This window comes from Etheostoma spectabile, chromosome 8 (assembly GCF_008692095.1).
Source record: "Etheostoma spectabile isolate EspeVRDwgs_2016 chromosome 8, UIUC_Espe_1.0, whole genome shotgun sequence".
Taxonomy (NCBI): Eukaryota; Metazoa; Chordata; class Actinopteri; order Perciformes; family Percidae; genus Etheostoma; species Etheostoma spectabile.
In genome coordinates this window covers 15,695,234-15,714,251 of record NC_045740.1, presented here as the reverse complement: position 1 = coordinate 15,714,251, position 19,018 = coordinate 15,695,234, and the positions used below count along the sequence as shown (strand labels likewise).

Genomic DNA, 19,018 nt, shown 5'->3' with positions numbered 1-19,018 from the left:
TACAGAGGGCATAAGTATACACACCCCTATGTTAAATTCCCTTAGAGGCAGGCACAGTTTTATTTAAATGCCAGTTATTTTATGAATCTAGGATACTATGCATCCTGAGAAAGTTCCCTTGGCCCTTGAGATCATCTCTCAATGCAAATCAAACCGAAAATAACACCATGCCAATCTCTAGGTATGGTGAAGCGTATGTGATGATGTGGGGCTATTTTAATTCCAAAGGCCAAGAGAACTTTGTCAAAAAATAGTAATATAAGGACTTTGGAAGTCCAACCATGCCCGATTAACCTTAGTATAATAAAACTAATGCTGTAATCCTCTTTGGAAATAAAGCTGTAGCAATACAGTTTATATGTTGGATTTCCCAATAAGATGCACAACAAAGTCCTGTATCTTTACCGTGCCTTTAACGTGCCGTGTTCTGGCTGTTGCAGCTGTTTGACGTGGCTGAAGGCTCGTTGGGGAGCATCGGCCCCACACACAACTTTGAACCTCCCCATTATGATGGCATCGAGTCACTGGTGGTCCAGGGGGACATTTTCTTCAGCGGCTCTCGAGACAACGGCATCAAGAAGTGGGACCTGGACCGCAAAGACTTGCTGCAGGTACTGGATGATGATAGAAGATGGTAGAAAAACTGTATACAGTATATAAACATTGCAAATAAAGTACAAGGAGACTGATGTGGGATGCAATGAGAAATTTGTTTTGGTATTTAATTCAATGCACAGTTCTGAATTAATTTGTAAGTTTATTTGTGTATCATCAAAAAGGCAACTCAGTGCTTTACACAACACATGAAAATGCATTAAGAAAACATAAAATAAACACAAGGCAATAAAAAAACACTTACAAAAAAATAAAATATGAAACTATTTCTCTAATTTAAATTGCAGATGGCAGTATATTGTTGAAATCTTTTTCATAATTTTAAAAACCTTCATTCCTTCTCTCCAACAGCAAGTCCCAAACGCCCACCGTGACTGGGTTTGTGCGCTGGGTGTCGTACCCGGGTCCCCAGCCCTGCTGAGTGGCTGCAGAGGTGGGGTGCTCAAGCTGTGGCACACGGACACGCTGGGGACTCTGGGGGAGCTGAAGGGCCACGAGAGCCCCATCAACGGCATCGCTACCAACAGCAGCCACCTGTTCACCGCCTCTGAGTGAGTCTCACAACAACCGAACACACACCAACACACACTTTCCATGGCTGTCAGTTAGATTTAGCATACATTTCTAAGATTGTGGTACTAATGTCCAGATCTAACCTAGTGACTTGCTATCTCTTTGCATATGGATAATAATTTAGCTCTTTCTCACTGTTTCGTGTTCCTGTCCTCCAGTGACCGGACTGTGAAGATCTGGCGTGCACGTGGTGGACTGGACAGCACTTTAGAGGTGGTTGATAATGCAGACGAGGTGGCCAGTAACTAAACACACTGAGAGCACTTTGACCTTTAACTTCTCAAGCCCAATGCTGACTCCTTAAACCCATGCTCTCCATGCCATGTAACGCATATGTCTGAGCCAGCAGGAAAGTAATCTCATCTCAACAGAAACCATCATTTTCTTCTTAGACTCTGTGTGCTCAGAGAGTCCTCTTCGGTCTTAGTTCACCGTATTGTTAATGACTGTTTGCAGGATATTTCTTATTTTCTCTTTTGCCTTTTCTTTACCATGGATCATGGTAAGAACTTGTACTCACACGATGTTTATTTAAGAGTTGAACAGGTCACACACAGAAAATATCTCTGCTGCTCAGCTCTGTGCCAGGATGAAGTACACCTGGGGCACATAATAACCATTACATTACATTATTATTAGGGAAAAAATAGACGGGACGTAGAGTTAGAGGAGAAAAGTGTGGCAGAGCTAACGGGTTGGTAGCTGGTCTTCGCAACCCACTTCCTCAGTTTCATGGGATTGTTTGGATTGTTTCTCTGCAATCGAAGCAGCCCCCCCGCATTACCGTATGTGGAAAAAAACAAATCACCTCTTAACTTCTCCTGCTTTTGTGCACCTCAATTTCTGCGGCTATTTTAAGATCAGCGATCTTAAAAACTGGGCAAACTTGTCGTCTTTGCCGCTCTCAAATCTGTTTTAGTATAAGGCTGCAGCTGCTTAGCTTAGCTTAGCATAGTGACTGGAAAAGGGAAAAAAACTGCTAGTCTGGCTCTGTTCAACTGTAAGAAAATTTAACTTCCAGCCCAAAGCTAGAAAAAAAATATTTTTGTATGGTTTTGCTCACAGCCAATCACTGCAAGTATTAAATTTAATGTGATGTGTGATTGGCCCACTACTGCAGCAACTACAAACTTCAGTCTGTGCTGGGGTGAAGTTGAGGGTGGTGTATTTGACCAAATTGCCCATTCAGCGTGCCGAGATGCTTCAATTTATCGAATGAAGTGAAATACACCAAAAACAATTATCAAATGAAAAACTCCTTGGTATCGGGATCACTTCAAGGGTACTGTGTGGGAATTTTTTTAGTGATACCCAGCCCTAGTAACTTCTTTTCCCAACTCTATTTTTACTTAAAACTAATTGAAATTAAATTAACCTAATTGGGGGTCGGGGCTTGGGAGGTGATTTAATACCATAAGCCAGAGCCCTAGCTGCCCCCCCCACATGCACACTCACACACATGCACACTCAAACGCACTCTACACATTTCCTGTCTTTATGCTAAGCTAAGCTAACAGGCTGCTGGCTGTAGCTGGTGTCAGTCTTCTCATCTGATTCTGTAGGAAAGAGTTGTCACTATTCCTTGAACTATTGAGCACTTGTGAAAACCAATACAATTGGTCTTTGAGATGCACTTAATTCTTCGTAAATGTGATGAGGTTCAGCGTTTGAGGGTATTCTACACTTGTTTCATTGTATGTAAAATTGTATGTTCACTCTTTACATGTTGCAGTTAACACTCACTGAATCTACACTACTGAGTCGTCGTCTAACTCCAATGCTGCTAAGTTGTGTGCTCACCTTCTTCTCTCAACCCTATAAGAGGGCTTCTTGTCATGGACTCCGGGTGAGGTCCGCTCAGTACCTGAGCAATGCGTATGTATATAAATGTAATGATATCTTTTTGTTTTTGGAGAGGAGAGGCCTTCAGACTCTGCCCGTGTTGTGAGCCTAACCACATCTGCCTCCCAGTTCTGATGCTTGTGGGGCCTTCCTGGAGACACTCGCGGTCTCCCTGATGTAACTGATGTGTCTGTCGCGATTGTGAGCTGTCACTTTTGAATGTTCGGTGAAAGAGCAGTTGTAGGCATTATCAAAGTACGTATCTGATGTATGTAAACAACGTAATAAAAATAAATCTGACTGAATGTTAGTTTTGCGGGACCACGATCTGAGCAGTCTGACACGAGACCCGAGAGGACCAGAGTTGGAAGTAAGACTGACGAGCTTTAAAGCTTTGGACGGAGCTTTTCCTCCAATGAGGTGGCAGATTGTGTTTACTGGCCTACGGTTAGTTTTTTTTTCTTGGTTTTGTTTAAATGCTGTCCCTGTTCCCACTCTGGAGTTTTAGAAGCCATTCCCAAGTGGCGGACTCTGTAGCGATTCTAATGTCAGATGCCTTGGTGAGAATAAATGCCATCTGTCAAAAACAACCTACTCTGAGTGGTTTTTTTTGTCTTTTAAAGACAAAAGAGTATTAGTCTTATTAATATATCTGCAGGTTGGTTACATAAACATCTAAAGTTAAATGTGTTGTCTTTTTTAAATTCAAATCTGCCTTAAAAATTAAATTTCTCATTTGTATTTCTAGCCGTTGGTTTTCCTCAATTTTAGACATATAGCGCTTCATTTGTTGTTCATTTGCTGCACTTTACTTTAAGTCGCCCTATTTAGCATTCATGAGCAATATACACACAAATATAAATAAATCATTATAATAGCCATTTTAAAGTGATTATTGATGTACAGTGTGTTAACAGTTATAACCTCTCATACAACTCAGTTTTACGATATTGTCCATTATTTATTTTTTTATACATCAGCCTCCATCAGCCTTATGGGTGCCGAAGGGAGTTATTGTGGTTGACAAATACATTAATAAGAACTTATATCTGCTCACAACAACATTATGGTGTTTTATAAAGGGCAAAAAACAGTTAGCCGTTAGCACAGTACTGCTACAGACGAGGAGATAATCAACAAAGCATTGGAGCATCCCCTACAAGACTCCATTTTTCAATTCATGTTTATTTTTGCTGACAACCCATAGCTTTTGCAACTATAAAAGGTTGTTTCCTAATGCCACTTCTTCTTTTACTAATCAGAGATGCAATATGTTGCTGTTCTTGGGGATGGGTCTACAGGTTTCCCCAAAAATATCTTAAATCTTTTCACAAGACCAGAATGATTAGCATGCATGTACACAGCCTCCAGAACTGCTGTTAAGAACGCTTCATCCCTATGTATACACACACACTTAATTCCCAAAGTTGCTGTGTTTTTTTTCACACCGGTTTGCTGTAGGTGAAGCTACTTTGTGTGTAGCAGATGCTGAGGTGTGAGGAAACTTGTCATGCCTTCAGATGTTTGAAGCGATGACCACCAGATGGCAGTAGCAGCACCTACAGGACTAACCCGCGACTGTGTAAGTTATCCTCAGAGCTGTCAATGTCCAGAAATACTTTCACTGACATTTTAGTCATCTGGCTAATAAGAGAAGCAGTAGAATATCTTAGATTCCTTCACTGACATATCCCAAGATTCACAAGGGGGCTAGTGAGTCTTATTACTCGTCTGATCTCCTCCAGCGTCCCACTCCCTCAGATCCTCTTCCTCCGTACACCACTCTGTCCTCTTCCTCCGTACACCACTCTGTCCTCTTCCTCCGTACACCACTCTGTCCTCTTCCTCCGTACACCACTCTGTCCTCTTCCTCCGTACACCACTCTGTCCTCTTCCTCCATACACCACTCTCCGCCCGTCTAACCTCCACGGGGAGCAGGGCATTCAGCCGCTCTGCTCCCCGTTTCTGGATTTCATTAACACCCCAACTTAGAAAAATTGATTCATTTTCAAAGTTTTAAAACTGCCTATTCCACTTAAATGCCTATTGCTATGCCTTTTTCTGTTGCTGTTATTGTTGTATACTGTTTGTTGCTGTTTATAAAATGTCTTATGTATCCTCTGTACGGTGTCACTGAGTGCCGAGAAAGGCGGCTTTAAAAAAAAAAAAATAAGTATTATTATTTTTATTACATACCTTCTGACAAAATGATTATGGAGCTAGTGGGGCCCCTGGGAGTCTGGAGCATGAAGGCTTTGCCCAGTTAGTATTTACAGGCAATCAGCAGTAAGGAGTGCAAGGTTAAAACCAAATTATAACCTCAATTACACATAACATTTCAAGTACTTCAGTTTAGTCCATTATGATGTATAATTAGGCTGTTTTAAAACTGTTTTACCAGCAATAATTCCACTAGCCTACTTTGTTTCTGACTGTTGTACTGCAGTCCTTTGCGTTTTTCAGGGGAGGACAGTCTCCTTTTAAAAGCGGATTTTGCTGATAATACTTCTGAACTTTTACTTTTGAATACAGGAGTTACAATGGTGTATTTTTAGATTGTTGTTGTATTGGTACTTTAAACTTTTAAAGGGTCTGAGTACTTCTTCCACCATTATATTGGTAATGTATTTCTAATGAAGGACAACATGACAATAATACTGAATTGCCTGGACCCAATGATACTACTAATATAACATCTTACAAGCTATAGGGTACTGTAGACTGTATACAATAACACGTATGTTGCTCCTCCTTTTTTTCTCATTTTTTTGGGCGGTGGGGAAGTTTCTGATCCAAACCAGGGTCTGAGGGTAGAGGGGGTCACATGCTGTAGCCTACATATTGTAAAGCCTTGATTTTGGGCTGGATAAATAAAAATGACCCCATACTTACAATTCTAAGACATACAGTAGCTGTGATGTTCCCATAATCCAGAGAGAACACTTATATGGAGACTTTGTTCAGAAGCCTAATGAACGACTCGGTGGGGGCCATCAGGGTCTGCCGTCATAAATCTGCAGGACTGTCTGACAGGCAGCACCAATCACCGGCCTCCTGATGGGAATGTTACAGCGTCGACTGTGTGGATGACACTGAGATAATGTCGGGTTGAATTTGACCCAGAAGACTCGGCAGTACTTTTCACTATGTGCCATGAGTTTACAGACACCAACTCTGAGCCCCAAGTAATGGCTTCATATCAATTCCACTATACACAGACTTCCCTTTAACAAAGCTGCCGCCATTACTGCTACTCTTGCAGACTTTTTCACAAACAGCAGTGTTCATTGGTCAGTAGCCTCTTTCTTTGCAAGGCTATTAATCCCCATTTAAAAACAGCACAACCTGCTGTTTCTCAAGATGCAGAGATGTGCACATTTTTACCCGAGCCCTGCTGCTCACTGCTGAGCAGATTGCCGCCCCCTAGAGAGAGATTCTGACCTGCCTCAGCACAACCTAGATGGGAAAGACCCTTTCACACTGAACAATGTCAAATCACACCTGATTTTTTTTTTACTTAGAATGTAAATGTGCTGTATTTATATAGCGCTTTTCTAGTCTTAACGACTACTCAAAGCGCTTTTACATCATACAGGAGACATTCACCATTCACACACATTCATACACTGTGGCCGAGGCTGCCGTACAAGGTGCCACCTGCTCATCAGATAAACACTCACACACATTCACGCTCCGATGGCGCAGCATCGGGGGCAACTCGGGGTTCAGTGTCTTGCCCAAGGACACTTTGACATGGGACTGCAGGGCCAGGGATAGAACCCCCAACCTTCCAATTGGCAGGCAACCGCTCTACCACTGAGCCACAGCCGCCCCACTTAGGATGGGATCCTTACCCTCACAACTTTCATTAACGTGGCTGTGCCCTTATCAGTAGGCGACTAATATTTAACTATCATTACTATGGTTTTGGGATCTGCAAAAAAAGGTTTTCTCTTAAAAAAAGCAACTTTTTGAAGGAAAACAAACACAAACTTAGTAGAAAATGTTGTGGTAGCAACTGTTATGACAATTAAGACACTTTTCAGGTAAAATTGCCAAACATTTGAACATTTCAGCGTCTCAAATGTGAGATGCTTTATCTTGTCTTACATTACAGTAAGTCCAATATCTTTGGGTTTTGGGATTGTTGCTTGGACAAAACATGGCATTTGTTTACGCCATCTTGGGCTCTAGTGATTTTTGATGTTTTACAGACCAAACGGTTCATGAATTATTTCGGAGAATTATTGGCAGATTAATTGATAATAAAAATAAATATTAGTTGGAGCCTTAATATATACTATATTTAAACACCATTACATAAAAACAAAAGTATCATTTTAGTTACTTTTTCTCAAATTTAAGCTTGATTTATTTAATATCTTCTGAAAGTTTGGGATCTTAACTACAGTTAGACTAAAGTTCGGCGGGTTTGAACAGCTGCACAACATGAGCTTGTAGCAACGGACCCACCCAGGCAGGGTGAAGGCCGTTAATAGGTTTTAGAGAAACTATCACAAGACCATGTTTCTTTCTGGAAAATTAAAAGAAAGGGAGATTGAGGAGACAGTCATTAGACGCTGTCAGAGCCGCTTCGCACTCTGATAATTTGAAATCTATTTGTGGCACTGAGGCAGGAATATAATACAATTCTGTCAGTCCAGATACACTAGCAGCTTAAAGCAAGAACGACTTTGCAATTTCAGGGATTAAACCCAAATTCAAGTCATGCAAGCATTTTGATTAAAGTCAAACTACTTGTTCAACTCAAGCCTCAGATTCAGATATAAGAAAAATAACAATAATAATCCTAAAAAGTAATATTTCTGCCATCCAAGAAGAAATTACCAACGTTTCCCATGACTTTTAAATATTGTCTCAATCAACCAAGTGTAATACCGAAATTATTAATAGTTTCCAATATGAATCTCCAAAAACGTAATAACAAAAGCTTGGGAATAATTATAGATCTATCTTGGAGGAAGTGTGGATAAAATAGTTCCCCAATATTAAAGCTGTGTGTCATGCAGCTACACCTCTCAAATCACCACTTCTTCTGGATCATTCCCTCAGCTGCTGTGCAAAGCTCATATTGAACCAGGTAATACATGCTCAGATCATTTAGCCCATGGTGTCTGGCTCTCAGCTAAACCAAACAGATTAAAACAAGAATTGCTACAGCTATGTTAGCGCCACTGTAAGATTACTACTCAGGCACAGCCGTGCTTTGAGCTAAATGCTAATGTCAGCATTTATTTTTTTAAATCTCAGTGAGGCTCTTTCCTGCTTAAATGAAGGTCAAACACCTGTTAGATTTGCCAAATAAAGAGCTGTATGTTTTCTGTGGGGTGATATTAGTTTCACTGACCTGCATGTTCCAGCCCCCTGAGTGATTACAATGGAGCTTGGTGGCACTCTGTTAGCAGTCGTTCCCAAACTTTTTTCAAATTAAGCAGTTCCAATCACAAATCTCATAAAGTTCTACGTCAGGAAGTCATTTTACTTTCTGTAATTGTTTTAATAAAAATCGTATTGGCCTTAGAGGGAAAACAATCTTTTATTACACCAAGAGGATGCAGCCATGTTAGCAGCTCTGTAAGGCTGCACTGAGGCGGAGCGGTGGTTCAAATCTCATTTTATTCTTTCTTGATTTTATTCTGGTGTTTTTATTGTTTTTAAATGTCATTCTAGCGTTTTCTGAATTGCCTCTGTGTTTGAAATATACTAAATAAATAAAGCTGCCTTACCTTTAAACTGAATGTTGTCAGCATGCTAACATGCTCACAATGTCAATGCTTTTTTTATGTTTTATTCATTTATATGCAGATCAAATCCACAAAACAAAATACATTACATACAGGCTAATCATTAGTTACTGAAGCATGTCCCTCTCTCGAAGGAATGAGCTCCTTGTGAATAAATACATAATACATCATTCTTGTAATGCTAACATGTTGATATTTAGCAGGTAAAATGTTTACTTTATTAATCCCACAAGGGGAAATTACAGTTTACACTCTGTTGTTATTACACACAGGCCTGAATTAAACACACATATTCAGTACCTATACTGTACATGCCCATGGAAAGGCACCCTGAGCAGTTGGGGGTTCGGTGCCTTGCTCAAGAGCACCTTGGCAGTGCCCAGGAGGTGAACTGGCACCTTTTTAGCTACCAGTCCACCACCATACTTTGGTCCGTATGGGGACTTGAACCAGCGACCCCGTTGAAGTCCCCATACAGACCAAAGAACGGTAACCATATTTACCCTCTTAGCGTGTTAGCATGCTGACAACAACACAAGGTATCGCTGAGGCTGATGGGAATGTCATTAAAAAACCTAGTAACAATTAATTTTGAGGCGCACATAAATGTCTGTCCCACATTTCATGGCAGTCAATTTGGTAGAATTGGGGGCTGTGGTTAACTGCTCCTCAGATCTCTGCAGGGTAAATCCAGACAGCTAGCTAGACTATCTGTCCAATCTGAGTTTTCTGTTGCACGACTAAAAGAACCTTTAAATATTCACACGTTCCACCTGAACAAGTTCCTTCCTTAGTCTACTTTGCAGAGGTGCTGTTGCTCCGTACGGCGCATAGCCCCGCCCAAGACAATTACGATTGGTTTAAAGAAATGCCAAAATTGTACTTTGTACTTGTCAAAAAAATTAAGCTGAGAGTTTTTGCACCTGATCAGGATTTTGAATGTCTTCTGTATTCCTGGCAGGGCTGTAGTCAAAACCACCGTTGTCGAGTCCAAGACAAGTCCAAGACCAGGGCTAGTCAAGACCGAGTCCAAGGAGGTTTGAGTCTGAGTCAAGACCGAGTCCAGGAAAGAAAAGTAAAGTCTTGACAGAAGATAATCATTTTTGGTTATTTGGTGATAATCAAAAACAGTGTCACAACACCCATTATTTGTAAGTATAGCCATTTCCCTCTAATCTAAAGAAAATAGAATGACATATGGTGATATCTCATAATAGCGTGTTAGAACTGATTCAAACACCAATCCACTACTATAACCACTGATACAGTAAGTACTAGTACTGAGCATTTGAGCAACTAAATGATGTGGTGTAGAAAATAAGTGACCAGTATTACAGAGTGTACCCCTATGGTTGGTTTATGCCTTCCCTAAAAAATATTGTATTATTGTTATTTGAATGTGGATTAATAGGAAAGACTTGTAACACTGCTGGTCCTGAATGACTGATGAGCTGATTGGATTTCACTGTAGGTTTGAAAAGCCCACAGTCACACCCCTCCCCCACACCAACTCACCAATTTACACTTCAGACAATCACCTCCCCCTGAATGACCCCTCACCTGAAATCATCTGTGAAGTGGATGTGCGCCAATGCTTCCAGAGGCAGAGGACAAGGAAGGCTCCTGGCTCAGTTGATGTGTCACCATCCTGCCTGAAAATCTGTGCAGACCAGCTGGCCCCCATCTTCCCTCAGATCTTCAACAGATCACTGGAGCAAGTTCCCTCCTGCTTCAAACGCCTCAGAATCATCCCAGTCCCCAAAAAAAACCTCCATCTCTGGACTGAATGACTACAGGCCTGTCACCCTGACATTCTGTAATCATGAAAACCTTTGAAAGACTGGTGTTGGCCCACTTAAATGACATCACAATCCCCCTGCAGATTGCCTACAGGGCTAACAGGTCTGTGGATGATGCAGTCAACTTGGGACTGCATTACATCCTGCAACACATTGACTCTCCAGGGGCTTATGCAAGGATTCTGTTTGTGGACTTCAGCTCGAGACAAAGTGCAGAATTTTTAAATAAATCCATCAGGAAGTTGTTTGGGGAAGGACCAGGTTGGGTCACACGCGCGCGCACACACACACACACACAGACAGATATCACTCAAAGAGCTGAAACAAAATTCATTTTTCACAGTATACTCAACAGTAAAAGTATTTGTACACCGTTGTATCCTTCAAAAGGCACGTTATGTGTTTCTCCATGTCAAACATCACTGCACGTTGGCTGCTTTTAGCAGCAGAGGTTGATTGTGGGCGACAATAGTGTTGTGGTTATCTCGCCGAAACTCTGCTGCCCAAGTTGCTGGTTGGCTCGGCAACGTTAGCTAATGTCCGCTAGCATACGTCCAGGCTAGCTAAATATTGCCAGTTACCATTGTGTGTAACGTAACAATACTCCACCCATCTCGTAGGAGCAAAGCTTAATAATTCATTCCATGAAATTATGGTAAAAAATGAGCACTAATGCCACAGGTCTTATGTTAACAACGTGTACTCAGATATAGGAAACTCCGAAGGGAGTAGTAATATTTACCTTGCGTCGGCGTAACGTTCGCTAGCTAGCTAGCTGTCTAAACTTGTGAAAAGTCGAACAACATCCCTGCCTAAACTGTGTTTCACTTCCCCTCTAATATGATTATAAACATAATAAAGACACCTAGACTCGGAGACTAACAGCCATATTTGGCAAGACCAGTTGGCGAAACCGAGATGAGTCCGAGTCCAAATACCAGCGAGTCCGAGACAAGTCTTGAGACCATTGAGTCTTACTGAGGAGCTAGCTAGGTACTACTGATTCCTTCATGTTTACGAGCAAGGTGCTTCCAACAGTCTTGATTCTCATTTTCTCTGAAAGTATCAAAGAGGGGAAAATGTAACCACAGGACAGTCTCCGCAACACCACTAGCTAGAACTCAAAATGTAATGAATTCAGGTCATTCATTTTTTCCTAATTTTCTTTGAGGAAAACGGGAGTCAGATCATCTTGTGGCCGTTGAATGCCATATGCTGAATTCAGGCAGAAAAAAGGCTGTAGTGTAATATAGGCATCATTTTAGCCCGAAAATTACACTGAAATTTTGGAAGCCTCATTCAGTTCCTCCATCCAAAATGTGACTCAGAGAAATAGGTGACATGCAGTAAGATTGAGGTTTCAGCTCTGTCATAAAAAAAGTTAGGTTATAACTGTTGGTGCCTATGGTAGCAGATTAATGCTCATGGTTTTCTATTTCCAAGCGTCCAGATACTTTATTAGGACGCCCACATACTTTGGGCCATGCGCCTACTGTAGATTATAGCCTATAATGGTATGCTTATGTTTGCAGGTGTTTTGGCTGATTTTAGAAATAGAAAAGACTGTATTGGATATATTGACCACATCACCTGACATAACACAACATTTCAACAGCGCCCGTTGAAAATATACTTGTTTGAAACGGGCTGGTTACTTGGCCTGTGATATTGCTTACAGAAGGACCCCAAACAACTTAATATGCAACTGCGCTGTGGCATACTACCGATTTACTGATTTACATGACAGTGAATGTTGCAGATTCAGAATGTAATCACAAAATATCACAATGAAAATTTGGAGTAATCAGACATTAGCGCCATGGACTCATGGCAGTGCGCTACCCACCCAGCCTAATATGAGAGCTAATCAGCACCTATCTGCGTTCATCAACCACCAAAACCGGACTGTGTGTGTGCATGTTTGTGTGCGCAGGGAGAGATACGCTTTATTAGATAGATAAAAATACGAGATTAATTTAAAAGAGAATACCATGAAACATGGTAATGTAAATACTAGATTAGATGATACATTTCTAAACTTACTTTTGAATGCCAAAAAGTAAATCCTGGTGGTAAGAGAATACTAATACAGCAACTAATGAGACATACCATAACATATACTATCTAGTTATTGCACAAACTGCATTATGTCTGTATAGTAACTTGAGGGTCCTGACCCCTCCGAGGTCACAAAATAAATGCTAAAGCTTGTATGATGACTAACAGGAACTAGAAAAGAGAAAAATACAAAATGACTTTCATTGCCAAATATTATTTTCATGCTTTTACTATTTACTTGTGGTTAAGGGGTCTTACAACAAAAAAGGAACCACTGTCTGTACAATAACAGAATGCTGAGAAGCTACATTTTCGGCATTTAAAGGGCTGGAACATGCAAGTCAGTAAAAACACCCCACAGAATACGAATGGCTCATTTTTTGGCTTATCTAACAGGTGTTTGACATGTAGAATTAACTCTCTGTCTATTACGTCAGACTAATTGGAGCTGACACATTAATTCCCATTTTTAGCTCTCAGTTCCATGCTGATTGGTTAATCGAGTTTGTTTTGCTCGTCAAGTAGTCTATGTCATCTGGCTCTGACACTTGCCCCAGCTCCAATGACACACCTTTTTACCTGACCTTACCTTGTTGATGGCAGAGAGGAAGTGTGTTGCAAGGCAAGGTAGTTTTATTTATATAGCACATTTCAGCAGCAGTGCAATTCAAAGAGCTTTACATAAAACATTAAAACACAGTTAGAAATATATACAAAATTAAAAACAATTAATACAGAAGTAAAAAAAAAATACAGGAATAAAAAAACATGTTTTTATTTTGGCCCTAAACCAGCAGAAGTATTTTGAAATCTATTCTTTGAGGCACTGGAAGCCAGTGTAAAGACTTCAGAGCTGGAGTGATGTGATCCACTTTCTTGGTGTTAGTGAAGACTCGAGCAGCAGCGTTCTGAATCAGCTGCAACTGTGATATATTTTTTAGGGAGACCTGTAAAGACACCGTTACAGTAGTCAAGTCTACTGAAGATGAAAGAATGGACAATTTTTTCCAAATCTTGTTGACACATAAGTCCTTTAACCCTTGATATATTTTAAGGTGATAAAAGGCAGACTTTGTTATAGTCTTAATGTGGCTGTTAAAATTCAGGTCAGACGCCATAATTACACCAACATATCTGGCTTTGTCTGTTGTTTCTAACATTATTGTTTGAATCTGAGCGCTGATTCTTAATTGTTCCTCTTTTACTCCAAAAATTATAACCTCAAGTTTATTTCATTTAACTTAAGAAAGTTATGGCACAGCCAGTCGTTAGTTTGTTTAATGCACTGAGCCAGTTTTTGTATTGGACTGTAGTCCCCAGTTAAGTATATTTGTGTATTGTCCGCATAACTATGATAACTTATGTTATTATTTTTTTTAATGTGAGCCAGTGGAAGCATGTAGATATGAAACAGGAGAGGCCCCAGGACGGAGCCTTGGGGAACTCCACAAGTCATATCGGTCTACTCAGATGCATAATTACTTATGGACACATAGTAATTCCTATTCTTTAAATAGGATTCAAACCACTTCAGTACACAGAATAGTTAATGATTAATAATAATAAATAATAATAATTATAAATAATAATTAATGTACAGCCCAATGATTGCATCATTACTTACGTGTTATTTTGTTTGATTGTCAGTTGTAGACTGTTTCAAATAGGGCTGGATGATATTGCCTAAATATTGTATCCTAATATACAGTATAGCCTAGGTAATTTCACATTTTGATAACATATATATCACGATGTAGCTTGTTTTCTGGTTATTCAATAAATAAATAATTAAAGTCTATATAAAATAATCACATGGTAAAGTCTAATTTTGTGTACTCCTGTGTAAATACTTGACAAATGAAACATACTGAGTATTTATTAACAAGTTTAGTGCAAAATGAAAATAACGGGCAAGGATCAGAAGATAAAGCGGTGCCCAAATTATGTAAATATTGCCGTAATGGAGTACAGCTGCTGTTTTTTGACAGTGTGATAGGAATGATATAGAAAAATATGTAAGCCCATGATGGGCATTTTTTAAGGTAGGCCCAAGCTGATACGCATTGGTGTAGTTCTGATGTCTTTCCCTGTTAATTCAAGGCCTTTTATCACTTTTTGGAACCAACCTTTTTTTGTCATAATTCTTTGACAAATAAATCGATTAGCCTACATGGTTTCCTTAAAACTAATTTGAACTTTTTTAACTGACTTGGATGGAATATTAAAACGTAAGTCAAATTCTCAGTTATGAGTCTTTCCCTTGGAAATCCTTATATTTTCATCATATTTTACTTTTATTTACTTTCTTCTTATCAAAATGTAGCCTACATGTACTTCCTTTGATCCCATGGATCACTTGTGATCCCCCTTCTAGTGCAATCTTCTAGGTCAACTTCAGACAGAGAACACTAGTTAACCATCTAAAAAAAAAATAAAAAAAAAATGAATTAACCTGCCAATACATGGTATTTAAAGCACTTCATCGTACTGAAGGTATTTCCTAGATTCCAAAATACTCATAAAAGATAAAAAAGAAAGAAAAAAAAAGTCCCTTCCATTTCCAAATCAAAACAAAGATGGCGGCCGCCGAATACTTGGAAAAGAAACTTGGGAAACAGGGTAAAAGTCACATTTTATTGTTATAGGATAAAATAGTGTTTCATCCAGATGTTTAGAATAATATTTAAGGATTCTGTAAATATCGCCAGACCAGCAGTACGTTTTAAAGACCTCCTGGTTTTGTTAAACATGACCGAAACAACAAAAACGTTAGTTTAGCTAGCTAGCTAGCTTAATTAACGTTAGCCCTGTGACCTGACCATAGACCGTTAATATTAATAAATATGCAGTCTATGGGCCTGACTGTAGCTAGCTAGCTAGCTAGCCACGCTAAGGTTAGCATGTCTGTCCAGTTTTAAGCGGAGTTTTTAAAGTTGATTTTAACTCCATAGTTCCACAGTTCAACCCTTAATCCTAACGTTAATCTCATTTGAACTAAACATGACCCTTCTTCTGATTTGTTATTGCCGGTTGGTAAACATGGCCCTAATCGGAATTATCCTTTATCTTTGTCAATCTATGTGATCCTGTGTGGATGAATACTATAAACCCCCTTTTTGTGTACCCTATGTGTGTGCATGTGTCTTCCCTCCCCTTCACACAGTCCCCTCTCCTCCGGAGAACCGAGGCGCACAGAGACGCAACTCCAGCGCGCTGCAGCTGCGCGTCCGCGTTCCTCTATCTCTCTCTCCGGTGCTTCGCGCTTCCAAAAACAAACGGCTTGCTGCGTCTTCGTTCGCAAGGCTCCCCCCCTCTTGTCATCTTAACTCGGTTCCTCTCATGTCGCCTTTAAGGCGCTGGATACGGTGCGATTTGTGATCGACCAAGCAGCAGCTCGATGAATATGGCGTGTATTGGGGACGCAGACCCTTTTACCGCTGCGATACCTGCCACCAAAGTTGAACTCACGGTTTCTTGTCGGTGAGTACAAACTGCTGTTTTCCACAGTCTCCTGCTGTTATAAATACAAATGGAATGTTTATCTCTATGTCGGAAATTGTCTAATAGTTTTGATATTTGACACTTGACCGGGAGTCAATGTCGGTCACTGCTTGGACGTACTGGAGAGTAAAGGCACGAGGAACTCCGTTCGCTACCGTTTAAATTGCTGTTATTTATGAGTTTAGCCTGATATCATCCTACAGTAGCCTAGTGGAAGTTGCATGTCAATATAGGGACTTAAATAGGGTTTCCCTGTGGTCGGCAGATGGAAATCAGAGTGGACATGCATTTACAGAACTGCTCTGATACAGATGTCATATGCACATCTGTGGGAATGTATGTTTTATCACAGCACATAGACACTTTTTCGTGCCTGGTAATAATCCGTAAATTCTATGGATGTTGTGTGCAGACTGGATGAAGCAGGCATGGGCAGTGTGTTTGGTCCAGATGGGAGATTTACTACTGAAGCACTATCGTCTCCACTAGGCAGTAATAGTAGAGAGGTGAACTGTAAGTGGGGTTGGGAGGAAGAGTGTCATTTCTGGATGCTGCAACTGGCTGAGAAGACACACCTCATCTCACCTCTATTTTATTATAAAAGCTATCTATCTATCTATCTATCTATCTATCTATCTATCTATCTATTTATTGAGCTATCTATCTATCTATCTATCTATCTATATTAGAGCTAAGACACTTGAGTTGATCCATAGAAAATAAATCAATAACTGTTTTGATAATAGATTAATTGTAACTCGTCAGTCAAACACACCAATAATTTCTGGGTACAGCTTTTCAATGTGAGGGTTTTCTGCTTTTCTCTGTTTTATATGACAGTAACGTGAATGGGTTTTGGACTGTTGAACAGACGAGAGAAATATGTCATTTTGGGACTATGGGAAACTGTGTTAGACTTTTTCACTGTTTTCTGGACTGATTGATCAAATGAAACGCAAGTAATGTCTTCTGTGCAGGCATAGAGATGAGTAATGCAAATTAACGGAAAAGCCAATATGAAGTGTCTTTGTAAGGGGTTTTTCCAACACATGCTTGCAGAACAGCCCCAGTTTAGAGCTGCAACTAATATTTTCAATATATGCATATCATCACCCTGAATATGATTAACTGCAATTTATTGACCATCAATATTTTAACTCAGTTTACTGTTTATGCTCTACCTCAGTGCTATTTGGCATTGATTTTCCAACGTCTCTGCTGGAGGGATGAACTTCCAAAAGTTATTACCTCATTTGATGTTTTAATGATGATGATGGGGGTGGTGGAGAGCCCCTTCTGGCACATTGCTACAAAATCTGTCATACGTGTTAAGTTGGGTTGAAATTTGATGATGTTCTTTGATAGCTAAAAAATCTGATTTACATCAGTTGATTATTATTGACAGAAAATGAAACAGCAGCACTTAACTGATTCATGGTTTGTGCTTTTTTCTTTGATTTCTAAGATAGAAAGTCTTTGTTGAGATCTCATTCTTCATATTGAGACAGTTCACAATAACAATATCACCCCAAGGTCCACATCAGAGCTCTTCATATGCTTTCAACCCTGCACCCGATCTTCATCAGCAGATGGAGTTTGCCCAGTTGTCATGGAATTGTATTGCTATTTTGAGCACTTTAAGGTCTTCTTGGCAATATTGGCTTAAAAGCTAAGACTGAAATTGAATTGCTTGAGAATATGAAATGATTATTCTTTTGGGTTTATGACTGTTGGCTGGACAAAATAATCAATTTGAATACCGCATCTTGCCCTTGGGTTAGAGTTAGGTTAATAGCCATTTTTCATCTTTTTAATGTTTTTTTTTATCAACCAAAACATCAGGAAAATATACGCCATATTACAGGAAAAGAAAACTATTTGTTAGGTCCAGCCATAAAAAAAACATGAGTGAAAACATCAGTGACCTCTCCTTCCCTGTGTGGATAATTACGGAAGTACGGATTCACATTTTTTCACCTCTTGCTATAATATCAATACAGTATTGACATAAGAGAATGTCATCTAGGATTTTGGATATCTTAATATTATAATTTACTGAAGCTGAGAGTATATCTAGGCCTGTCACAATAACAAATTCTGCAGGCCGATAAATTATCCCAGAAATTATTGCAATAAACGATAAAATTGTCGTGGACTCTTGGTCTCGGTTAACAAATAATGCACTGGAATAAAAACCTAACGACCAAAACATTAACTAAAATGAATGTAAACAAAATTGCACTTCAAAAATATTAAACATGAGGCTCAGACATAAAGAGTGCCAAGGTGAAGCAGATGCCTCAACAAGGGCTGGGCACCAAATGAAATATGCCGATCCTATGAGTATCGAATAATTATTCATCATTTGGTACCTGAGAGCTCTTATCCGTTCTCTCTGTCTTCTGCATATTGACAGAGAGTGGAGCTCCGACACACACACACACACATGCGCGCGCAGAGGTGCAGACGGAGTAAACTCGAGCAAAGTACGTTGGCTCTGCAGTTTTTTTGAAATCACATGGCGTCACGGCAATGCCTGTAAAGAGGTTTTAAGTGTGGTTACAGTTATTGAAAACATCACGTAGACAGCGATATGATATTAAAGCTGTCGCGGTGCTGTTAACGTTACACTTCCTCTGTCCCCCAATTTCCACCGGATGCGTAACGGCTGCGTCCCGACTCCGGCCCAGCAGCAATTCAGCACACGGCAGATAGTGCAGGACAGGAGGTCAAGCACAGAAATAAAATAAAACATCCGGTTAATTTTCAAAATAAAATAGACCGTGCTTACAACGGATCATATTTCCCTGCACTGCACCTTGAAAACACAGCACAGTGTTGTTTCCTCTCTACTCCTCTGGATG

The 19,018-nt window shown here is 40.0% G+C and overlaps 2 protein-coding genes across 8 annotated transcripts in view; both read left to right on the top strand.

Annotated features, from left to right (window-relative positions):
• Positions 1 to 3,620, top strand: part of kif21a (kinesin family member 21A) — a 52,404-nt gene extending 48,784 nt beyond the window's left edge. For all 6 annotated transcript variants that reach the window (XM_032524272.1, XM_032524271.1, XM_032524277.1 and 3 more), the window contains 3 exons: positions 441 to 611; positions 967 to 1,166; positions 1,347 to 3,620. In XM_032524272.1, coding sequence (XP_032380163.1) covers positions 441 to 611; positions 967 to 1,166; positions 1,347 to 1,437 — 462 coding nt within the window. In that variant the 3' untranslated portion in view covers positions 1,438 to 3,620. The remainder of the gene's footprint in view (positions 1 to 440; positions 612 to 966; positions 1,167 to 1,346) is intronic.
• A 12,118-nt stretch (positions 3,621 to 15,738) lies between these two features.
• Positions 15,739 to 19,018, top strand: part of LOC116693628 (copine-8) — a 76,645-nt gene continuing 73,365 nt past the window's right edge. Inside the window, exon 1 of one of the 2 annotated variants that reach the window (XM_032522712.1) lies at positions 15,739 to 16,133. In XM_032522712.1, coding sequence (XP_032378603.1) covers positions 16,051 to 16,133 — 83 coding nt within the window. In that variant the 5' untranslated portion in view covers positions 15,739 to 16,050. The remainder of the gene's footprint in view (positions 16,134 to 19,018) is intronic. The other variant, XM_032522711.1, reaches the window with a different exon arrangement.